This window comes from Branchiostoma belcheri, unplaced genomic scaffold (assembly GCF_001625305.1).
Source record: "Branchiostoma belcheri isolate BF01 breed outbred unplaced genomic scaffold, Haploidv18h27 scaffold144, whole genome shotgun sequence".
NCBI classification, from domain to species: domain Eukaryota; kingdom Metazoa; phylum Chordata; class Leptocardii; order Amphioxiformes; family Branchiostomatidae; genus Branchiostoma; species Branchiostoma belcheri.
Genome location: NW_017802869.1, coordinates 644953 through 665168, shown reverse-complemented (window position 1 = coordinate 665168; position 20216 = coordinate 644953). Strand labels below are relative to the sequence as shown.

The 20216-nt window shown below is 42.1% G+C and overlaps 1 protein-coding gene across 1 annotated transcript; it reads right to left on the bottom strand.

The window, feature by feature from the left end:
* Window positions 1–33: 33 nt before the first annotated feature.
* On the bottom strand, window positions 34–19814 carry LOC109464957 (sorting nexin-32-like). The gene is made up of 8 exons (XM_019762076.1): window positions 19719–19814; window positions 15382–15582; window positions 7618–7716; window positions 5285–5354; window positions 4728–4763; window positions 2290–2350; window positions 1868–1943; window positions 34–108 (listed from the first exon to the last, which is right to left on the bottom strand). The coding sequence occupies exons 1-8, from the start codon at window positions 19812–19814 to the stop codon at window positions 34–36; spliced, it is 714 nt and encodes a 237-aa protein (XP_019617635.1).
* Window positions 19815–20216: the final 402 nt, after the last annotated feature.

Here is a 20216-nt window from a genome sequence, read left to right as displayed (position 1 = left end):
AGGGCATTTGACACCATCAAACGGTCAAAAGTCCTAGATGTACTGGACCAGGCAGGATGTAATGAAGACGAGCTGCGTCTCGTGAGACTGCTTTTGGCAGGCACCAAGCTGCAAGTCCGTGTCGGATTAACTTACTCAGCTGACTTCGAAACAACAATAGGGTCCCCACAAGGTGACAGTCTTTCCCCCGTACTGTTCACCTGCTACTTAGCATCTGCACTTTCCACAGTCAGGAGGTACTCTACAAGACCCAACCCTCCAATATCACCACTTGGCTTGCCATTGGAAATGGAATATGCAGACGATGTCGATTTTATCGACGAGGAAAGAGACACGTTAGAAGGACTACTGCCGGTAGCTGCTAACAATCTGAGAGACTCACATCTATTCATGAATGAAGCCAAGACAGAATTTACCCATGTTTACTTGGCAGACACACTGGAAAAAGATGAGAATGAACAACCACTCCGTGGCAACGAGGAATGGAGAAAGAGTAAAATCCTAGGCTCCCTCCTCTGTAGCTCATCTGACATAGCAGCACGGTGCACCATGGGCAACATAGCGTTTAAGTCCCTCTGGAAAATATGGATTCGACGATCAAAAATTCCATTAAAAAAGAAGCTGCAACTGTACAATGCCACCTGCGTGTCAATCATGCTCTACAACTGCAACAGTTGGGCAGCACCACAGACAGCAATAGACAAGCTAGATGCCTGCCACCGGAAACATCTAAGAACAATCACAGGACATCGATGGCCAAACAGTCTAATCTCAAACAAAGCACTGTACAAACTGTGCAATACAGGCCCGTTGTCAACTAAAGTGAAATGTGCCAGATGGACCATGTTCGGACACATTCTAAGAATGCCGACAGATACACCTGCACAGCAAGCCTTGACCTTCGCCCTGGTAGGATCTAATTCTTACAGACCCAGAAAGGGAAGGCACTGCAGTAACCTACTAAGTCTGCTGAGGGCAGACCTCAAGGAAAGAGGACTAGGACCATTGCGGTCAGAAAGAAAACTCCAGGAGCTCAGGAGGCTCACGATGAACAGGACAAAGTGGAGAGAGCTGAAGAAAGACTGATTGATGCTGCAGGATGCAGAGCTACTGCAGCAGCAGAATACAGAGGAACTGATGGAGAAAGAGAAGTCCGTATATTTACCTCCCTATATACATATATATGGAGAAAGAGAAGTCCGTATATTTACCTCCCTATATACATATATATGGAGAAAGAGCAGTCCATATATTTACCTCCCTATATACATGTACATGTATATGGAGAAAGAGAAGTCCGTATATTTACCTCCCTATATACATATACATGTATATGGAGAAAGAGAAGTCCGTATATTTACCTCCCTATATACATATATATGGAGAAAGAGAAGTCCGTATATTTACCTCCCTATATACATATATATGGAGAAAGAGAAGTCCGTATATTTACCTCCCTATATACATATATATGGAGAAAGAGCAGTCCATATATTTACCTCCCTATATACATGTATATGGAGAAAGAGAAGTCCGTATATTTACCTCCCTATATACATATATATGGAGAAAGAGAAGTCCGTATATTTACCTCCCTATATACATATATATGGAGAAAGAGAAGTCCGTATATTTACCTCCCTATATACATGTATATGGAGAAAGAGAAGTCCGTATATTTACCTCCCTATATACATGTATATGGAGAAAGAGAAGTCCGTATATTTACCTCCCTATATACATATATATGGAGAAAGAGAAGTCCATATATTTACCTCCCTATATACATGTATATGGAGAAAGAGAAGTCCGTATATTTACCTCCCTATATACATATATATGGAGAAAGAGAAGTCCGTATATTTACCTCTCTGACTGTCAGGAACTTAGTAATGGCCTCATCCTGGCCTAGGGTTGGGTGGGTCACTACCAGCTGTAAGTACCTGCAACACAACATTATCCTTCATTCGTTCATTCGTTCGTTCATTCATTCATTCATTCATTCTAGTAGTATAAGAGTGGATTTATTTGTCAAGCTAATGGACATCTAGCACATCGCAGTGTGACGGGCTGAATAAAAGCCCTTAACAGGAACTATATAACATATATATATATATGTATACATGTATGGTTACTGAGGGAGGACAGTGCTGTGCTACATACATGCCACACAACAGTCAGCACCACAGCACCATTTGCAGCAGGAAACTACAAATGTAACTTATTATATAAAGAATTGCCTTTAACAAATACAACCATCTGAGTTCAGGATAGATGCATGAGACTCACTTCTCCAGACTTCTGCAGTCCTTCTCAAACTCATCCCCGACCACCAGCTTAATGTCATTCCCTGCACAGAACAGAATTCACATGGAGGGAACAGGTGTTACTTTGTGTACGTACATTGTTGTAGATAAAGGTTAGACATCCAGGTAATGAGATACAGTCAAAAGGAACTGTTACTCAAGCAGCCGGATAGACATTGACACTGTCAAATCAAATGTTTCAAGTAGCATCCACTACTTTTGGTCAGTACCGGGTAAGTATTGCTTTGTGTTCTAACAAAGTGATAATATCCCATGATTTACTCAGAAATGATGCACACTGTACATGTACGTTAACAAATGCTTCCATCTTTTTACATTTAGAAATACATAAAGTTTTGGGACGAAGAAATAGTAACATGCAGTGCTACAATGTAGCAGCACCAATGTCACGAACTTGCACTAATTAGAGTAAAAAGCACTAGTTACAGTAAAAACGCTACATTGAAAGCAGAACTCTCTCTGTCAACAAGAGGTTAAAGGCAGATTAAAGCCGAGGCCACATATTTATTCAGCCTTAACCTGACTGTTGAACTTGCCGGACTCCAGGGTGAAGTCTAAAAACAAACCATCCATCAGCTGACTTCAAAGGCAGATTTTCCCGCCTTCACTGACTGACTACTTCTGTCATTAGTGATGATTATGTACAATAGTCATGTACATGTACAGAGTATTCACTGCTTCCAATAGTGTCTGTGTGTGTGTGTGTGTGTGTGTGCGTGTGTGTGTGTGTGTGTGTGTGTATGTGTATGTATATGTGTATGTATATGTGTTCGTGTATGTGTGTGTTCATGTATGTGTGTGCTTGTGCATACATGTATGTGTGTGTTTGTTGTATGTTTGTGTGTCCCTGTTTGTGTACTGATGGGTGGATGCGAGTTCGTATGAAGATGATACAAGCTTGTGTTGAAGCTGGCCAGTGCTTTGTAGTGTTGCCTGTATGTTGTACATGTACATGTGTTGCCTGTACAAATGTATGTTGAACTCCATAGGAGGGTCAGTAAACCTAACCAGCATTCTTCTCCACCAGGGCAGAACCCCCCCCCCCATCCCCTGCGTTTATGCTTCCTGTTAGGCACAACAGGCAGCGTTCGGAGCTATTGAGCGTCACTTGAGCGTTACCGAGCGAGACGGTTCATGTACAGCGCAGAATGACGGAAAACCTTCGCTACACGCCGCTGTCAAACATAAACAGTTCTCACCGGGATCAAACAAGACCAAACAAACCACTTTGTACCATAGCCAACAGTTCTGCTGCTTTCACCCTGACACGAACCAGGTACAACACAAAGTCCTGACAGTGTAACTCTTGAACATGATACCTTCTCTACAGGAACGTACCACAAACACAACAGGTGGTCCAGCTCTTAAATCATAACTGACATCATCACAGAATAACTTCTGCCTATTTGCATACCATGAAAAGGTAATAGGTGAACATGTACAGACGAGACTTCATGCAAGTCAACATTGATCAAAGCTTGAGTGCCCACAAAAGAAATTGTTATCGGAAAACATCACCCCACAGTGATGGCATGCTGGCAAATATAGAATATGGCAGGACAGAATTCAGCACAGACAAACACAAAGCAGCAGAAACAACAGGCAACCAAAACAACAACTTTGGGGATGACAGAGAAACAAGAAAGAACTGCTCAATACATTTCAGAGATCAAAAAGGCAAAAATGACAGAATGACAGATAACACGATATGGTAAACAGAAAAAAAAATTCCTGAAGGCCAAAATGAACCAAGCAAAAAAAATGCAAGACGAAAAACAAGTTGGTAGACTACTTCATGTAGAGTGTTGCTGAACCCTTATGACAATTTGTGCTAAATCATTGAAATATCAAAATCTAATTGAAAATCTTCAATCTACTTCCTACAAAAGTTTAATCAGATTGTCGTTAGTATTTTCCAAATTAAACAGTGATGAACAATTTGAAACCTGGGATTGAAATCAAAGGCCCACCAAAAAATCTATGTTTCAAGTTTCTGAATATTATACAATCTGTGTATAATTGAGGCTTACATCCTGGTTTGTAAGAGGAAGAGAAGACAGAGCAACATGACAAAGGTGCATCACAACACGTCAAACCCAGTGTTCCAGCCAGCATCCCTATTTCCCTACTTGGACACAAATTTGCCGATCGTCGCTGACAAAAATTTTGCCCAATCCGTCATCTTTGATGGCCAAAATCAGCATGCAAAGAGATGGAAAAAGATGTCATTCAAGCTTATTCTACCGGCAACATTTGCACCTCAAAATGCTGGAAGTAGTGTTTCAGTAGGTCAAGATTTCAAATTTTCCAGGGGGGAGCCCCTGAAAAATTTTATCCTGGCTGGAACACTGATGAAACCCAAGCAGAACCACCCCTGGTCAATTATTACCATTAATTTACCTTCATCATCGTCTGATCCGTGTCTTTTCTTGTTGCCTTAGGAGGAAGTGAGAGTCAGGATTAGACAGGGACGATTTATCGATTAACCTTCCAACAGCTGAAATCATTTTACTTTGATAACAGAGTCAGCAGTCGGATTTTGCTAGCAATCGAGGATTAGATTGTAAAAATCATCTATGTTAGGACTATGTTATAGGAGGAGACATGTTATATTGTCATCAGTTTGAACACAGCAAGCCACAGTCACACTGCAATCCAGAACAGGCAGAAGGAAAGAGCAACACACACGGAGAGGAAACATGACATTGTACAGTGTAAGTCCAACGTTAGACAGAAAACACAAAACGCAAAAGAGTTGACAGACACACAAACACGGTTAGGATGTGACATACTCAACTGTTTGTTTCTAGACCCTGTCAGGATACCAACAGGGCATTGACTGAAACTTGAATGTCAGGTTATCAAACGTTATCTAAAAGAGAACTAAATCTACCATTATAGATAGGTGCGGCTCTGTGCATGTTAGCATGGTTATGTTTGAGCAGACATGTTCTTACCCAGCTGCTTTTTTGACCTGGCCTCGGCACTCTGAGCAGTTGTCGAGGGTTTAGGAGGCAGTGGAGGGACCTGTGGGGTAACGTACAGTTGCATGCAAAATTATTCAACCCCTCTTGTATTTTGGGGAATTTTGCCAAAATAAGGAAAATTACAACTGTAGAACATGCCTAACTCATGTAAGTGATTAACAGATAGTTTATTTCAATTTAATATCAGAGAAAAAGTCAATATTATTTCATAGTTCATCTGAAATGACAACTTTAACACAAAAAGCAGGTGGCAAAATTATTCAACCCCTATACAACTCATCAGCTAGGGTTGATTATGGAGAATCACAACTAACATGCCACGTCCAAAAACACTAGTAATGCAATGAGGGAAGATGTGCATGTCCATAATATTTGTATTATCCTGTAATTTCCCACCAAATGTGTAGTATTACACACTTTGTGTCAATACTGCTCACATGCCTCTTGTTGTAAGCAAGAGAGTTGTCCCAGAGGTTTAAATAGGATATGGTAGCATTACACAATAAAGGAAATAGATATAAGAGGATATCCAAGCTCTTTAATATACCCAGAGACACAATTGGGAGCATTATTTGCAAGTTCAAGGCATCTGGTACTGTGGCAACACAGGGAGGTCATGGACGAAAGAAGAATATTTCATCAGCTACAGCAAGATTCCTGAGAAAACAGGTGGACAAAACCTCCAGGCTTACTGCAAAGGACCTGAGACACAACTTGGCTGGAGGAGGAAGTGATGTTTAAGGCGGTACAGCACGCTGCACACTTCATGCTGAAGGGTTCAATACCAGAACCCCAAGACGCACACCGCTGCTGAAGCCAAGCCACAAGAAAAGTTGCTTCCAGTATGCTGAACCCAGTCTGTCAAACCCACAGAACTTTTGGGACACTGTCCTATGGACTGATGAAGCAAAACTTGAGTTCTTTGGTCCTGTGGATCAGAGGTTTGTTTTGCACAGGAGGATCCAGGCATACGCAGAGAAGAACACCCTGCCTACTGTGAAGCATGGCGGTGGGTCTGTGATGCTGTGGGGGTGTTTTGCTTCTAATGGTACTGGGGAAACTCCACCATGTTGACGGCATCATGGATTCAACCAAGTATCAGGATATTCTGGCCAAGAAAGTCACAAAGTCCTTGAAGAAGTTGAAGCTGGGGCGTCATTGGACATTACAGCAAGTCAACGACCCCAAGCACACATCGAAATTCATGAAGGCTTGGTTGGAGAAGAAAGGCTGGAAGGTCCTGGAGTGGCCATTGCAGTCTCCTGACTTAAACCCAATTGAGAATCTGTGGTGAGACCTGACGAAAGCTGCTGCAGCAGGAAGACCTAAGAACATTGCTGAGATGGAGGTATTCACCAACAAGGAATTGGCCGAAATCCCTTAATAGCACTGCCAGAATATCATGACAAGCTATCGTTCCCGTCTGCAACAGGCCATTGCAGTTACAGGGGTGCTGCACAAATTTCTAGAGGAATCCTCGTAGGGGGTTGAATAATTTTGCCACCTGCTTTTTGTGTTAAAGTTGCCATTTCAGATGAACTATGAAATAATATTGACTTTTTCCCTGATATAAAATTGTAATAAACTATCTGTTAATCACTTACATGAGTTAGGGATGTTCTACAGTTGTAATTTTCCTTATTTTGGCAAAATTCCCCAAAATACAAGAGGGGTTGAATAATTTTGCATGCAACTGTAGGTGCATTAGTATACAATTCTACATGTACACAGGCTAATGCATATCGATCACCCGTCTATATACAATACATGGTCTAATGCATATCACCCGTCTATATACAATACTACACAGTCTAATGCATATCACCCAAGGTGCCAGCCCAACTGCAGGTCGGATTGTCCAAAACTCTGAGGAAGGTCCAACTCGTGGGATGGCTGGAACCAAGGGTCATGTGCCATACATTGGGTTATATTTTATTGATGTCATACCAAACCAAGAAAAGTACATAAAAGAAAATTGACTTTTGAGTTTTCCATCCTAAAATGGCATTGGATGTCTTTAAGAGAAAACTGAATTGTTTTTAGTGAAATGATGACGAAAATCTGCCAAGAAGTGGCAGTAAGTGTTGATATCAGACAGATTTTGTCATCCAGAATATTTTTGTTCTGTTTGCCGTTGGGTGGCTTAACTTTAGAGCGAGACTTACGATGATCCCTCCGATGTCATTCTCCGTGACAAGGCAAATGGCAGCTCCATCCACTACCGTACTACCCTGTTCCTAACTACAGTATCCAAAAAATAGAATATGTTTTGTTTTGCTGTCCTGAAATTGTGTTGAACTTACGATGATCCCTCCGATGTCGTTCTGCGTGACGAGGCAGTGCTCCAGCCACTCAAAATCCTCGTACTGTCTCACCACCTTGTACTCCTCTCCACCTGACTTCTGCACAAACACAAACACACAAACATGTCATCAGTACTAGTCAGGACATTAACCTGCAGAAAACACACAAACATGTCACAAAATCCTCGTACTGTCGAACCACCTTGTACTCCTCACCGCCTGTCTTCTGCACAAACACAAACACACAAACATGTCAGTACTAGTCAGGACATTAACCTGCAGAAAACACACAAACATGTCACAAAATCCTCGTACTGTCGAACCACCTTGTACTCCTCACATCCTGTCTTCTGCACAAACACAAACACACAAACACAAACATGTCAGTCAGGAAGCAACGCTGCAGAAAAACAGGACAACAAACACATGCCAGTCAGGGAAGAACTAAAACTAACCTCTACAATATTTTTATCATGAAATATGCAAGTGAAAATCTAGGTCTTTAAACTTTTATTGCATCCTGCATGTTGGTAGTCCTCCGCAATTGAAGATCACTTTTAGTGACAGCAGCCTTATTCAGAGGTGTGACCTCACATGACCCCAGGTGGCTTCTGAGTCCAAAACTTGGCACACACTCTGCACATTATAATTACAACGGACTGAAACCAAATGGGTGAGTCATAATCCACCACTTCTGAAGTAGGGCTGTCCTCAGGTACATGAAATGTACATGTGCACACGTGAGATCTGTTTGTTACTGCATTGTGTGCTTTTGTTGTCACCTACAACAGGACTGCAAATACTGTAAACAGCCCAGTAAAAACACCCATCTTGGGTGGCCGACATTTATCCAACTCACTCTTACAAAATGTACCTTTAACAATTAGTAAATGGTTTATTGATAAAACACAGAGCAAATCAGCCTTGCAGTAAAAACTGAAACACTCCAAAATTAACTATAAACTTCTATTAAACCAACACACATTATCTTATTATGATCATTATCTTCAGTACAAGTCATGTCTAGTACAATTTAGTTATAATAAAGTTTACAGGGAAAAATGTTAACAATTACAGCTCAAAATGAGTAACTGTCATGTCTTTACTTCTGTATCAGCGAGCTGCCGTGTTTGATTTTCTTTCCTTCAGCTGAGTTTCCCCAGACCCAGAGATGCATGACTGGTTGGTCCATGTTAATAGTGACATGCCCAGAGAAGACTGCATGGTGTTGGTCTGTGTTACTAGTGACATGCCCAGAGAAGTTGGTCTGTGTTACTAGTGACATGCCCAGGGAAGTTGGTCTGTGTTACTAGTGACATGCCCAGGGAAGTTGGTCTGTGTTACTAGTGACAGGACCAGAGAAGTTGGTCTGTGTTACTAGTGACAGGACCAGAGAAGTTGGTCTGTGTTACTCTGAGCCAAGCTGACATGTTTTTCTCCTGTTTGCTGCATGTCGGGTACAGGATGGCTCCCTCAGGGCCGATAACACTCATTCTCATCTCTTCTGCACTTACAGTAAATTATGCACAGTTTTAAAATTATGTTTTAGTGCCTAATAAATCCACCTAATGTATTAAAGAAGTGTCCATGACACATACTTACATTATTCCATAGATGTAATAATTGATGATGATGGTTTATTCAGTACTCACATAATCTGACAATGGCAGTCAACTGGCAGGTGTCAGAGTCAGACTTTACAAAAACATTAAAGCAGGTAAAATCTTAACATATTTTAAAAATTAAAAAAAAGGTCAAAAATTAAATGTACAGCATGTTTAAACACACAGTATTTTACATGTAAGGCATAAGGCGCATCAGACAAAAAGGCATAAAAATGCATGTAATTTGCATGTAGAAAGTTGCTGCACACAATAAGAAACAGATTCTAGACAAATCACACTGGGGAAATTTTCCCTGACATTTGCAAATGCCTGACTGTAGACTGTGTAATGTCACCCTGACATGTTGGTTCAGTCTGAACTTTCCACAAATAATCACTGACAAACAAGCTACAACAATGCATCAATAATACTCATTTATAATAACCACTTCCCAGCTTATTTCAAGGCCCAAGTCTTAAAGATTTACTTTGTAGCTACTTTCAACATGACAAGAATAAGTACTTGTAGTGCTCAACCCATCCTTTCCATTCTCTGCCATTCAGCATGAAGCAGTACCCTGGCATTTGGTTATTTGGTGTTTACATGTGGCTTCTTGGAATTTAGGTCAGTGTAAATAATAAGTTCTGACTGGACATGAAAACATACTCCAGAACAATTGACATATAGATAGGAGAATAACAGTCCTAAAAAGCCTTTCAATGGATACACAATGCTCCTACTGTCACACAGACCCCCACACCCCCTGGGGTCTATGTTGACAAGTGCACGAGGCATATAAACAGCAGCACCTTCAGAGTGAGTTACTTTTGAACCGAGGGCTGCTGCATCAAGAGGTGGTCTGGTCTGGCTTCAACAAGGCTGCTGTACTGCAGGTAGTACATGTGAGTACATCTCAAGTCTTTGTTATGGGGTACAAAATGTAGGATGAGCTTTACATGATGATGATGATACATCATACATTTGATGATGATGTATGATGATTGTCATGTATATGTAAGAGTTAGTGAAACACAGAGGGACAGGTAGCCCCATCCATGGTCTAGAGCGTTGGACTGTAACAGAAAACAGCACTGTGTAGTACGTGCGCTGACTCATTACGGTTTTGTCTACGGTCAACTCAGATCCACAGAAATCACTTCCTTTGAACCCCTGACGCACGCCGCTGCTTTTGCTACAATTCTATTAAACATATCAACACCAAAACACTGGCGCTGGCTTTGGCTGGTAGAGTGTCCTTGCTCTTAAACATGTCTGACAACACCAAAACACTAAACCCCTTACGCCACTGGCTTTGCCTGTTTCTCTTAAACATCAACACCAAACACAGCGGCCACCGGTGTCCTTGTTTCCAGCCCCACTACAAAGCCCTGCACCCTGGCTGTGGACTGTGGACGTGTTCTTTGATATGCGTGTAAAGAGTTTGTACCAACATCGCGACCTGTTTTGTATCCAAACATGAAGGGAAGCGGCCAAACAGTTTACATGTTTCTGGTCAGCAAGCGTTTTCAATGGTCCATTAACTACTGATGCACTGTAGAAACAGGGCGTCACATTCAGCTGAAGTTAACACAGAATAAGACAGTATCCCTGGTACTGATAGCCTGAACATGATACTTCCTTCGGCTGGGGAAGCCACAAGCCCCAATTCCAGAGTTGGCTCCCAGGTCTGAGGGTGTCTATTGTAAATTTTATTGGAGACAGAAATTATCCCTGGAGCCGAGGAGCTAGCCTGTATACTAGCCCTGCAACAGTCTGGCACCCAGGCTAGCCCTGGAGCTAAGGAGCTAGCCTGTATACTGGTCCTGGCAACAGTCTGGCACCCAGGCTAGCCCTGGAGCCAAGCCTGCCTAAATACTGGCCAGTGGCAACAGTCTGACACCCAGGCTACAAGCATATACATTGTGGTGTACATCCATGGACACTGGTCCCACCAAGCAGCCCAAATCAGGAAACCAGGTCCCAGTAAACCCCTCCAATCCCTCTAACTACTGGGCTGAACACACACAAAGCCTGACCATGTAGCTGTTTGGGTTGGCCCGCTGTACATTTTAAGGTCTGCTGGTTCCTGACAATGACACCACAGGCCTGCGGATTCCCAGTTTGAAGAGGATACAAAGATCCGCTGCTCTGCTATGTAAACTGCAGCAGCCTTCTTTTTACAATCATCACACAGATAAAAGCACCTTTTCAGTGGTTCCATTTTAACAACCTTAGATAGAGACATTATTGTTACATTTCATCTTACTTTCAAAAAAGGAGATGCTGTATTTTGTTACAGAATAGCAAAAATAATTTTTAGACGATCACAATCATCAGACACATATACAAACATTATTGTAACATTTAATCTTACTATAAAAAGAGAGGAGACATTGTGAATTTAAAAAGAGACATTGTAATAGCTTACATTAAACAGGCTAAGCAAGGAGAAAGTTTATAGTATGTCCATGAAACCGTCATACATAATTCAGGATTGTCAGGAAAGGACACAAGTACTTATACTGCTCAGGGCTGAGTTCAACTGGAGGTTCCTACAGATTTGCATTACCTACCACAGGCACTGCCCCAGGGCACAACTGATATGTACACTGGAAAACACGCGTCTTAGCCTTGCTGCCAGGCCCTGCCGAGGGCCTTATTACCTACCACAGGCACCGCCTCAGGGCACAACTGATATGTACACTGGAAAATACATGTCTGTTAGCCTGGCTGCCAGGCCCTGGTGAGGCCTTGCTGCCGGTGTCTTTCCAAAAATCATGATTTCCTGGCAGAACGCACAGTCACCTGCAAACCTAAATCTGCAGTGATCAGTGTACAAAGGGTTTGTGTGGGTAGTTTCCCCAGCGGAGGTCAAGTGTATCGGGGGACCCACCCAGGAAGGGGAAGTGGGGTATCGGGTGTCGCCCCAGACCTCAGGTTCAAGGTGAGGAAGTGTCAGGGAGTGGAAACAGCAACACACAGAACTGCAGGGACCCAAACACTGGGTATAACTGCAGAAACAGTAACACATAGAACTGCAGGGACCCAAACACTGGGTATAACTGCAGAACCAGTAACACATACAACTGCAGGGACCCAAACACTGGGTATAACTGCAGAACCAGTAGCAATTGTTCAGCAGCCTGACATCAAAATACTGGATATGACTGTATGCAGGTAAAACTGCATACTTTAGGTGTATTGCGGATTTTAATTTGCTGCATTTACTGTTACTACTTAATAGTATAAAAAAAGTAATGGCAATGGTTTCTGAACAGTTTTTAGTATGATTCATACATCTCAAAGTCTATGTACAGGTAACATTTGTAACATTTGTCTGCAGGTAATTTTCACCAGTGATTGCAGGTATGGAGAAAAAAAAGTATTCTTTGGTCTCCTTGTATTACATAATTATTCTCATCAATTAGTAATAAATCAGTAATTATCCATAAGCATTATAACCAAAGTCTGAGTGGTCCCTGGCACATGCAGGTAAAATTTGACCAGTGCAGGTAAGAAGTATTTCTAGCCCTGCACAACAGAAGTACTTAAAACCAGCCCTGTGTGTAAGGATCAGACATTTCCAGCCCTGCACATGTACATGTAATGTATAACGTTATATAACAGCCCTCTGTGTAAGGATCAGACCTGACAGGGAATAATAATGGCGTCTGTCAGGAGTCAGGACAGGAACAATCCATCCTGAACACAGATGGTTTCCATCACCAGCCCTGGACTAGCACAGTACATTGTACATGTACCAGCCAGGAAGGCTATTTGCCGGCAGTGCTGGAGGTTGGAGCCTTGAGGGTTACATTAAAACAAGAATCTGATTTGGAATCCATCAAGGATAGATGGAGAATCAGTCTTTCATTGCTTATCCATCACATTGGTCAGTTGGCATCGAGCACATTTAAACCTGCTATTTTTCACTATGGATAAGATGTTGATGATTTTGACAGTTGCATATTCAGACAACAAATCAATAAAACAAGATCAGAAACAGTTGCTGGGCAACCTCAGGTACTTGAAATGTCTGACAATTTTAAAAATCTATCCAGTACTGTAGCCATTTCCTTGTACATTGACAGTGTGTATATTTCATTACACGCATGTCTTAAACGCATCAACGTATTGGGGAATTCCCTATAATTAGTGATGACACCGGTGACATCATTTCTGGTACTAGTGGTAGTCCTTTTTTGCTTTACTTCTGAGAGAAACATTCTAAGCCCTGGGAATAAATCTCTAGGCCGCAGCCGTGTGGCTGGCAACCTGTATTACTGTAATCCCTTATCCCAGTAATCACAGGCCATTACGTCTGTCCTATAATATAACAGCCTCTGCTACTCGTAATGCTCCAGCCTGAGCTCTGAACTGAGCTGAGAATGATGATGTATGTTGGGTTGTAATCTGGTACATGTAGGTACTGTATGATGGACATTGTGAGCTGAAGTGTTACACCACATGGCAGTAATCCAGGCTATACAGAGTGATGTATGTTGGGTTGTAATCTGGTGCATGTAGGTCAGCAGAGATACAATCTGTCCTTGAGCTCTCTCTCACACACACAGTCACAGTCTGCAGAGGCTTGCACTAAGTTACACTGCAGCAGTATTCTAGCCAGCCTGAATAAAAACTGGCCAATTATAGTCCCCACTAATATTACATGTAAATGACCACAGTGCATTTCCATGTAGGACACACATAATGTGACAATGTCATGACTCCTACAAATGTATGGGCCTGCAAGCCCTTTTTCGTAAGGCGTAATCAGGTCATTTTAGACTTCGTAATCCGTAGGCAGCCTCCGCAAAAATCAAGGTAATTCTTAATTGGACATTAGCCGCAAATCGTAAAGTCGTAATCAGCTCTTAACATAATTCGTAATAGGCGGATAAAATTTTGCATAATTCGTAATCACTACCCCCCCTTGCAGGCCCTCCTATAGTTGGGCACCTGTCCTGTGTGTTCTACTGTAGTCCTGGGGGGTCCAGCTTGATCTAATATTCTGTGGTGCAGAGAGGAGTTAGCAGCTCAGCCCTATGTTAATGGCACCCATCCTTCTGTCCTGGTACATTACAGAACAGATTACCTTCTAACACAACAGGATAGCCTGGAGTTAGGCAGGGCCACTGACATGTGATATAAATAGCACAGATATCTCCTGGCTTCCTTCCAACCTGGGGTTACAGAGTATTTTTTCATCCTCCTGGTTTCAGGGCTGCTTCAGTGCCAAATTATACTCTAAACAGGGGGGTTAACTTTCAGTCTGCTAGGGGTGGCAGTGGGGATAACTGTTAACTTTCAGTCTGCTAGGGATGGCAGTGGGGATAACTGTTAACTTTCAGTCTGCTAGGGATGGCAGTGGGGATAACTGTTAACCCTCAGTCTGCTAGGGATGGCAGTGGGGTTAACTGTTAACTTTCAGTCTGCTAGGGGTGGCAGTGGGGATAACTGTTAACTTTCAGTCTGCTAGGGATGGCAGTGGGGATAACTGTTAACTTTCAGTCTGCTAGGGATGGCAGAGGGGATAACTGTTAACCCTCAGTCTGCTAGGGATGGCAGAGGGGTTAGCTACCAGTACATGTATTAACCTTCAGTCTACTGGGGGTGACAGATGTACAGTTACAAAATGTATTTTCACCTTTAAGTTAGTTACCTGTGTAACATGTGCAACATTAGCCTGGGGTCCAGCCTTGGTAGGTTAAGCATGCTACTACATGCAGTACCCTGCCAACAGGTAGAGGATCTTGGGAGCAGAGTACAAGTAACAAGGCTGGACTCCAGACTAGTCCAACATACAGTCTGTTTGTAAAGAATTCAAACAGCAAAAGAGCAGAAATATGATTCAACTTCTGAACAACCACAGCCAGCTACAATTGTGTATAGCTGCAGCTCCTGTGAATCCAAGCCACAACACAATAATATAACAAAACAAAACAGTTACTCAAGCTACTAGTGGATAGACTTTAGAAAATGTCATATGTTTCAAGTAGCATCCACTACTTTTCGTCAGTCAAAATCTATGCAGTTGCTCAAATAACAGTTTTCTTGTGTATCTCATTACCTGGATGTCTATCCTTCATCTATATGGCCACAACATTTCACAGAAAATCCTGAGAGTTACCGGTAAGTACTGGTAAGTAAAAACTCTCACTTTTGCTGTCTTGAGGGAGTACTTCACCACGTCTCCGTCCTTGGCTGCGTCTGTGACCTTGACCGTGAAGGTCGGTTGGAAGGGTTTGGGGGGTTCCGTTGGCTCCGCCGGGCCGCTGGGTTCCGGCGTGTTCTGGTCGGCTTCAGGAGAGTCCGAGACATCAGCTGTGCCGTTGGTGTTCGTTTCTTCTGTAGCATTGTCCTGAAAAAACAACAATCAGGAATTTTTTATTATTATCATCACCTATTATTGCATAGAACTAGTTTGTTTGGTAGATATCCACAGCACCACCACCACCGTCCACACCAGGGCGAGCACCTCTTGTTTTCCTGAGCAGGATGCCCCTTGCAGGACTTTAACTCAGTTAGTACCGTCAATAAGATAAAAAGATGAAGAAGGAGAACCAGGAATGTAACATCAGCATCTTCTGTAAAATACTGCTCCTTTTACAATCATTGTTAAATATTAAGGTTTTGGTTGCTTAACGTCACCAGTGGGCTAACAGTAGTAGGAACTGCAATTTAGAACTATGTTTAGTTTATCTGATCAACAAATAGATCAACATGTAACTTATATTTATATACATTTGTGTTATAATTTTTCCATTTTACTGACAACATATAGAGTCCAGTTATTAGGCTGTTGAATGTAGAATCTTTATCCTACATCACTAAGTCTGGTATTGGATACAGCAGCAGTCAGCCCTAACAAGTCAAGACACAGGTGTTTTACAGAGATAACACAACAGTAACTTGTGTAAGGCATCCCCACTTAACGCAAATCCCTTGTGTCATTTTCTGATTCTAGCTCTACCCAGTAACTGGTACAAATCACAATATTAAAGCATCTTATCAGGGCCTGTTGAGAACACTTACAGTCTTCCATTGTGAAGGATTACCCAACTATCAGGGCCTGAAGGTTTATTTCAGCTACATAAACATGGTCCAAAAGATACTCAAATCACATGTCAGAAATTTCATTTTCACCCTGAAGAATTTTCTGCACTCTTTTTATGCCACAAGCTATCAATACACATTACCTGTGCTGCAAGCTAACTGACATCCATGAATAGTTTCATCAGGTTGGTAAGTCACTGAATTAAAAGACCCTGAATTGCCCTGAGGAAGGTGACAGTCACCGAAACATTGGCTGAATAAAACACTTAGTTGCGTACAAAAATATTCAAGCTTACAGGCAGTTTTTAATACTTACTACTTGTGCTACAAGGCAACTCTGACAGGCACTTTTCTTCCTGACTTTAGTCACCTCAGCTGTCAGATTTTCCAGTTTCTGTGTTTAACTACGTTATGATGGATGAGAATGGGAGCAGGAAAGTCGGCACTGCTGGGTGGCATTTGCTCTGGTACAGATAAACAACTGGTACTGATTATCAAATAATTATTCATCAAGCCCTAACAAGTAACATAGATATGTACTGATTATGCAATAATTATGCTTCTGGCCTAACATAGATGTGTACTGATTACACAATAATTCCTTCTCCATACCCAAACCTCAGGAGGCTGAAAAATCAATGAACTAAAGTCTGGACCTGATCATTGGTTATGTAGAATGTATGTAAGATGCCATCCCCGATATCCATGTCTGAGGGGCTGGAACAGAAGTGCATCTGTACCCTGTGGTATCTGTACATGTACCTGACCCACTGTCTCCTGTGATATATATAAGTGATGTACCTGTACCCGACCCATGCTAATCCCACTGTCTCCTGTGAGACATGTAGTGATGTAGTGATGTACATGTATCTGACCCAGCCACCGGCTTGCCTGTCTGAAGCCCGTCACCTGAAATCTGAAGCCTCCCAGTCAGCAGGGTCAGGCTTACCTTGTGGGAAGGGTTTGTTCTGGACAGATGAAGATAACATAATGCCATATGAGACAAGGGAAATCAATATATACATGTACATACATGTAGTACCATAAACAAAATGGAGATCAGAAGCTATATTATCATCTTAGGAAGTTACAAAATAGATCTTAAAGATCATAAATTGCAAATTAATCATTTCCAAGGCAATATTTTTTTAATAAACCACTTTTTAATGGGGATGAGGAGTGAAACAACTCTTACTTTAGACATGGCTAGAACAGTGTCCCCATCAGCAGTCAGCAGATGCCCAGTCTGGGTTTATCTGTAGTTCTCAGGTGGCCGAGCTGCTACAGGGGATTATCCTGTCTACTGTAACCCTGGTACCAAACCTGCACTCATCAATCCTGCGTTATAGTACATACAGTAGGTATGCATCTATGATAGGGCAGACTCAACCCTTGCAGTAAGCACCAAACCTGCTGCAGGCCCACTACTGGGACTTCCCATCAGTCCTGTAGGACAGCTCCATCAATCACAACACTTATAGTCTACAACTTCCTTACAGTAAACCTGGAGGCTTCAGGACCTCAACCTAATCATTCTCAACTCAAGTCACATACTTTAACTTTTTGTTTAATTTAGACTGGGAAAGTCTACAAAATGGTATGAGAAGAAAGTTTCAAATTTTGAAAGTTAGTGTCTATACAATATGCAGATTTGCAAAAACAAGATTAAATCATTTTAGTCTACCCTTTCCTGTTTGTATGTTGTAAAGAAAACAATATATTATGACTGGCAGGTTAGGTGAGGCAATATATCAAAGAACATTAATTTAAAGTTGTATCATTGATCATATAATAACTAATCCCTCATATACTTAACGTTGATGAGCATAACTATGCGGAGGTTATCTTTAAAGGCACTGTAGAAGCTGGAATGTGCACAGCGGATAGGCTCTGCATAGACATGATAAAACCCAACGTGGCCTTGAGCTGTGTTTTCCCGCGTATCGGGAGGCAACAAATGACTCTTAATCTCTACTTATCAGATATGAGGACAATGTCTACACATATCAGACATGGGGCATCCAAGGGGTTAAGGACTTTACAGGGCTCAAAATACCACATGCTTATGAGGGATAGTGTGTGTAAAATTGGTTAGTTGGAGCTGTGCAGGTATTACTGACATCTACAGTACCTGCACCTAACCTGCACTGGTCCATGTAGTAGGTATATGCAGGTTAGTGTGGGTAAAATTGGAGCTGTGCAGATATTTCTGATGTCTACTTGCACTTGTCTGTTGTTAAAAATATGGAACTGAATGCAAGACAGATATTATTGCATAAGTGCAGTTTGACAGGGCCAGGAAACAGAACTGTTTACCACTGTATGCATGAGGTGGCAGCCTGGCAGGTCAGAAAATGGACCTTTTGGCGCTACACAGCTCTAAAAGGGGGCCACATGCCCTTTTCTGTAGAGCGTTATCGGCCGTTCTAATTCTACGTACAGCGTAGACGGACCGCTTTAATTCAACGTAAAGCGTAATTGAGGCATTTTGCGTACAGCGTAATTCACCATTTTACTTTTACGAAATGCACTGTAGACACTTGGAATTTATCATAAAGAGTAATCAAGAGGCTTTCTGAATTCAGCGTAATACGTAGCCAGTTCTCAAAATTTAGCATAGAGCATTGTCGGGACACCCCCCCCCATGCAGGCCCGGCCCCCCTAAAACTAAATAAGTTATTGCAGATTGTATTGGAATAATGTAAAATTGAACATTGTGTTGAATATTTATGACATTTAATAATTTATCTACTAATTTATTGTCATCAAATAGGTGATCACCTCCAGCCCCCCCCCCCCCCAGAAGCTTGTTGGATCATCCTAAAGTTTATTATGACAAGTAAATAAGGACTAAAGGAGGAAGAACCTGTTATTTTGCAGTATCACTGCTTCCCCAATATTCCAAGTATTGAATACCATGAGTGCATACGTGCATACATGTGTATACAGATATACTCGAGTTCTGAACTTGTTAAACGTGTTGACAGACCGGAAGTTGGAAGATGCCATCTGAAGGTCAGCTGGTGTTATGTAGATAAAATTATGACTGCCTATGCGGTACCGTTATACGTTATGTCATCATACAAACTTCTACTGAATCGTTCTGTTCACTATTTCCCTTTGCACGCTCCCAGGGGCTGACAATTACCACTTCTAGCTTCTACGTTGATGAACCTGTAATTTTTAAAACCTTGATTGGGGCTTTTTGTACAGAAATGTCCACGTAGTGCAGATATAGGAAGTTGGTTAGCGGAAGGGTGGGAGGGGGGCGGTCACGAGATGCGAGAGGAAACTACAAACAAACAAACAAGAACCGGTTTTACCGCAAATCCGGCTGCACCAGGCCTGGTAACGGGGCGCTTTCTGCGGAAATGTGGGTTAGACAGAGGTTCTAGTTCCTGTAAGGCAGAGAAAAAGCGGAGATGTTGGAGAAAATCTTACCATTTTGCTGGTGTCGGTCGGAGCTACGTCTGATACTCCCCTTCCTGCGCAGTGACCGACCGGGTTAGGGCCGTACTGCGCATCGGACGATACCATTCTGGGTCTTCAAGCAGATGTGGGGAGGGGCAGTTGCGCGTCACACACTACTGCGTTTCTTACCAATATTTGCCTGGTATTTACAGGAAATGGTTCATAAAACACTTTTTAACCTAAGAATACCTAATGGGGCAGCCTATTACAAACGAATGGAGATTTTGCTGAGGTTTTCTGTCTCCTGAAGACTAATACTTGTCGGTGGTCATGATGAAAACCATTTTTCATCGGTCCCCTGGGTGGTCGTCTTAGACAGGTTTGACTGTATATGATTCTAGGAGACATAACTGACTAACTGACTGATTGATTGACGACAGATGATTGACGTAAGAAAGCGATGACGTATGTCACCAAAGTCACAACCGACAGCTAGTTTTAGACCAGGGCCTGACATGCCACTGTCCT